This window comes from Sinocyclocheilus anshuiensis, unplaced genomic scaffold, assembly GCF_001515605.1.
Source record: "Sinocyclocheilus anshuiensis isolate Anshui unplaced genomic scaffold, SAMN03320099.WGS_v1.1 scaffold711, whole genome shotgun sequence".
In the NCBI taxonomy this organism is placed as follows: Eukaryota; Metazoa; Chordata; class Actinopteri; order Cypriniformes; family Cyprinidae; genus Sinocyclocheilus; species Sinocyclocheilus anshuiensis.
In genome coordinates this window covers 216652-221813 of record NW_015552595.1, presented here as the reverse complement: position 1 = coordinate 221813, position 5162 = coordinate 216652, and the positions used below count along the sequence as shown (strand labels likewise).

Sequence of the window (5162 nt, the reverse complement as noted above, 5' to 3'; positions counted from 1 at the left end):
GAAAAGAGGTGAATACCTTTAAAAGAAAAGACTGTCCTCACAGTGTTTGTACAGAGAGTAAAACATGAGACGTGCAGAACAAAACACACGTGTTCGGAGCACAAAATGAGACACACACCACAGCTTCACAAACAGCTCTCTCAGATTCAGTGTTTATGGGAGTGAAGCTGCTCAAGTCCTGCTCCTCTGAACACAAGCCAGACACGAGGCGCCCTCTGCTGGTCACATGACATCCACTTCCTGCAGTCTGTGATCCTCTTTCTGACCATCTCATGATTAAACACCTCCATCTTCACCACAAAATCATGGAAAATCATATGAAAGTGAAGCCTGTTTGAAGATTTTTTCCCCCATCATTACTGTAAATAAATCCTCTAAAGAACATAAATGAAAGGAAGTACAACAAATACTACCATAATGCATTAATAATTGAAATGTCAACAAAATTAAGATTACAATAATGAGAATTTAAGGGTTAAAAAAGACAATGCAAAAAAAAAAAATCCTAAAATCAGGCTTCATTTTTCTGACTGAAATCGGTTTTATTTTGTGGTGAATATGAGGTTTGATGAGTTACTATGAATTCAGTCACTTGTCTCTAGTTTATCGATCGGAGGATGCTGCTGCTAAACGACTCGTTACAGATTCATGTTCGCACACTGAATGACGCAGCGCTGGTTACTGCTGCTAACTAGTACAGCTAAACCCATCTGAGAAACGATGTGTGACGACAGCAATTAAACAGAGACGAGGAGGAGCAGGACACAAACACTCTGAACTAAAACACAGTCTGCTGTGACCTTTGACCTCTGACCCCCGTCTGTCCTCGCTCTGAACACAGCGAATCAAATGCACCAAAAGATGTAAACTGAACAACTCAAGTTAAAATCTGAACAATAGAAGAGAGAAATCTGCAGGTGAAAGGCAGCGGAGTCTCGCTCGTCCCATGAGATTGTGTGTGTGTGTGAGTGTGAGGACGACCTGTATGTACAGCGTGTGTGTGTGTCTGTGTGTGTGAGTGTGAGTGTGAGTGTGTGTGTGTGTGTGTGTGTGAGAGAGTGTGTGGATGACCTGTATGTACAGTGTGTGTGCGTGTGTGTGTGTTTAAAGCAGGCTGGCCAGGCTGGTGGTGGGTCCGTTCTGAGCTTGAATCTGCACAGGTGGAGGGCCTTCAGTCCACTGAAACACACAGAGAACACGATCAGACACATTCAAAACAAACACATCTCTCATGTGGAAATGAATTATGAGACATTCCTCCCATCAAACATTAAAACAAGCTGTGTCAGGTGACTTCGTCTCACTAATGGTGCTGTCAGTGCTGTATATGATGTCATAAATGTTAGTTATAAATGCAAAATACTATTAGATATAATGATGGACACCCATTCTCTTGACTGGTGTGTGTGTGTGTGCGCATCTGCGTGTGTGCGCGCGTGTGTGTGATGTGATCCTGCAGGAGCTGCTGGGAGAAGTTCTGGTGCATCTGTGCAGCCTCATGCGCGTCCATGGAGTTCCCGCAGGCCTTATTGAGATCTGGACAGACGGACACGTGACTTCAGCTTCTGATCAACACATATTTTTGTGTGTGTGTGTTACTGTGACAGGAAGTGTGTGTGTGTGCGCTGCTGAACTGACCCTTGAGCAGAGCGGATGACCAGAGCTGCACAGACATGTCTGGGATTTTACTGGCCAGCTGCATTGCAGGAACCACCATGTTGTTGCTCTCCTGCACACAAACACACAGCAGAAACACACAATGACGAGCAGCGCGCAATCTGAGCAAACGCTCCGGTCTGAGAGAGGAGGAAGCGCTGACAGTTACAGTGTGTTTGATACACGGTTCCTCATGAACGAGTGTGTGTGTGTGTGTGAGAGTGAGTGCGAGTGTGTGTGTGAGAGAGTGTACAGGTTTATATATCCTGGTGGGGACTTAAACCTGACTACGCACAGACTCATGGGGACTCGTGTCATGGTGGGGACCTAAATTGTGGTCCCCACGGGTAAACAAGCTAATAAATCACACAGAATGAAGTTTTTGGAAAATCTAAAAATGCAGAAAGTTTCCTGTAAGGGGTAGGTTTAGGGGTAGGGTTGGTGTAGGGCAATAGAATATACGGTCTGTACAGTATAAAAACCATTACGCCTATGGAATGTCCCCACAAGGATAGCTGACCAAACCTGTGTGTGTGTGTGAGAGAGTGTGTGTGTGTGATTTACTCTGTGGTTCCCCAGCACGTAGAATATGTGTCCCAGCAGCACCAGAGAGCAGGCCGTCAGACGGTTCAGATCCTCCGCATTGGACATCTTCAGCGTCTCGCGCAGGAAACGCCTGCAAACACATGCGTGATCATCAGCATCACTGACAAAAACACACACACACACACACACACACACTCTCTAACTCACACACACACTCACACTCACACTCACTCTCACAGACACACACACACACTCTCACTCAGTCACTCTCACACACACACACACACACTCTCTCACTCAACCACTCTCAGACACACACACACAGACACTCACACAATCACTCTCAGACACACACACACACACACACACACACTCACACAATCACTCACAGACACACACACACACACTCTCTCTCACTCAATCACTCTCACAGACACACACACACACACTCTCTCTCACTCAATCACTCTCACAGACACACACACACACACTCTCTCTCACTCAATCACTCTCACAGACACACACACACACACTCTCTCTCACTCAATCACTCTCACAGACACACACACACACACTCTCTCTCACTCAATCACTCTCACAGACACACACACACACACTCTCTCTCACTCAATCACTCTCACAGACACACACACACACACACACAATCACACACACACACACACAATCACTCTCAGACACACACACACACACACACTCTCTCACACAATCACTCTCACAGACACACACACACTCTCTCACTCAATCACTCACACAGACACACACACACACTCTCTCTAACTCACACACGCACACACGGGTCCGAGAACAGGAAGAGTGGAATCCTGATAAGGCTTAGTGTGATTATCCTGTGATTTCATTAAATATCTGCACTGTGTTTCAGAGTGAAGCGTGTCACTGTGTTCATTTACACGTGAGCAGCTCATGATCTGGTGTTTTCAGCGTCTCGATTCACAGTAAATGATCCACGTGAACTCCACCTGGGTCTGCTGTGAGGTCGAGTCGCTTTAATTGAAAAATACAACATGAGCCAAACATCTTCACAAGCTCGTAATGAAGCACACATCAACTACAGAGAATCTTTAAGGGCTCCAAATAAAAGTTTGAAAATGAAGAAATTAAGGCAGTAATAAATATTAGCACTGCACTTTTACAGCTGTAAAGTGAAATATTTTTTTTTATTTTACAATGAAATCATTAGAGTAATATTTCTTGTTTTTATAAATGTTTATATTTTTTGTAATAATATAAAACTATTATTAATAATAATAATTTTCATTTTAATAGCTATATTAATTTCATCAAAACACATTGGCCAAATTGTGCAGCTCTAAAAACAAGCACAGCAAACCAGATTTTGCTTTTTAAATTGTAATCACATTTTTATCAGAAAATTTGTATTTAAAAATTTTTTTTTTAAAGAGTTCACTCTTAGCTGGTATTTGTTTGTGTGTTCCATTACACACACACACCTCCTGCAGCGCCGTGGCCTTGTGTCCCGTCACCAGACGACACATGATGATGTGCTCCAGCAGAATGACTTGAAACGAGGACAGGATGGGGCTGCAGTCCAGCACTGACAAACACACATCAGAACATCAGTTATCACACACACACACACACACGTGAACACGAGTCTCTGTGATGTAACGCGACTCACTCTTCAGCTTCTCCAGCTGCATGAGGGCTTTATCAGTGTATTTCTGGGCTTTCTCCAGATACCCAGCCTGCATCGAGTGCATGACCGTCACCTGAAACACACACACACACATAAACAACTCACCTCTCACTCCAATCAAATCAGCACAAGTAAAAACACACAGGTGCTTCTCACAACAACAATACAGAAAACACAACTTAAACAAATAATCAATCAACAAGCATAAATTTGCACAATTCAATGATCTAATTTGTAAACCTGAGAAAAGAAATTTCATTTGCTTTCCATCTAATTAATAAATATGAAATGTTAATAAATATTTACCTATTCAAATAATCAAAGAAAGTAACAAAATTATAAAATAATCAAGAAACGGTGACAAATCAAATCATAAATAAAAAGCATACAGGTGCTCATATTTCACCACAAATTTAAAGAAAAAAAATTGTTGATGATCAATTTATATTTTGCATAAAGAAAACAAAACAACCAATGATAAAATAAATAAATGCCTAATAGCATTTATTGAGCTAATTTTTTTTATGTACACTGTTTTCGGGAAACACTGTGTTCAGACTGAATAATTTCTTCACATTAAAGTAATAGGAACATGAAAAAAAAAAATGTAGTAAATGGGCATAAATGCATGATGTCGGACATGACGTGGCTCACCAGTAGGGCTGAAATGGTTAGTCGACATTATCGACAACTTCGCAAATAAAATATTGTCTACCAATATTTTTGTTGTCGAGTAGTAGTTTGGTCTCATATAAGCTAATGTAAGAGCCTGCAGTAATGCGGTTTGACCAGTGTGGCGCTGTAGCGCAAGACTGTAATTCAGCGCTCCTGCATGCAGTTCAAGAGAAGAAGACGCAGCGCTTCAGATCAGATCAAACGCAGCCGAACCTGAAGCTGCTGAGTGGCGTTTGGATGAATATGTTAATATATGCTGCGCACTTTCCTCTCAATAACAAAATGAACACAACAAAAACTGACAGCGGTGAGAAAGCAGCAGTTAAGAAAGCATCTGATTACAGTGATGTGGATGTTTGCACGAGCTCTGCAGTTCAGCGCTCCAGTAAAGTCCAGTTACCTCACGTTTATTTATATATAGCACTATAGAGAGCCTTAAATCAAGCAGCTTTACAGTATTAAACATGAACAACCAGAGTCAGTGTCGCTTTCAGTTAGAATTACAACCTGATTTTCTGTTATAAAGCAGCTCTGCAGTGTGGAGCTCGCTAATGATAACATCTTTTTATTAGTGGGGGGGGGGGGGGGG

At 42.2% G+C, this 5162-nt stretch overlaps 1 protein-coding gene across 1 annotated transcript in view; it reads right to left on the bottom strand.

Annotated features, from left to right (window-relative positions):
- Positions 1 to 1104: 1104 nt before the first annotated feature.
- The window catches only part of LOC107665628 (MAU2 chromatid cohesion factor homolog), an 8569-nt gene continuing 4511 nt past the window's right edge, over positions 1105 to 5162 (bottom strand). The window contains 7 exon segments of the mRNA XM_016456567.1: positions 1105 to 1179; positions 1433 to 1536; positions 1639 to 1729; positions 2221 to 2362; positions 3176 to 3225; positions 3693 to 3796; positions 3881 to 3971. Of these exon segments, the coding sequence (XP_016312053.1) occupies positions 1105 to 1179; positions 1433 to 1536; positions 1639 to 1729; positions 2221 to 2362; positions 3176 to 3225; positions 3693 to 3796; positions 3881 to 3971 (657 nt within the window).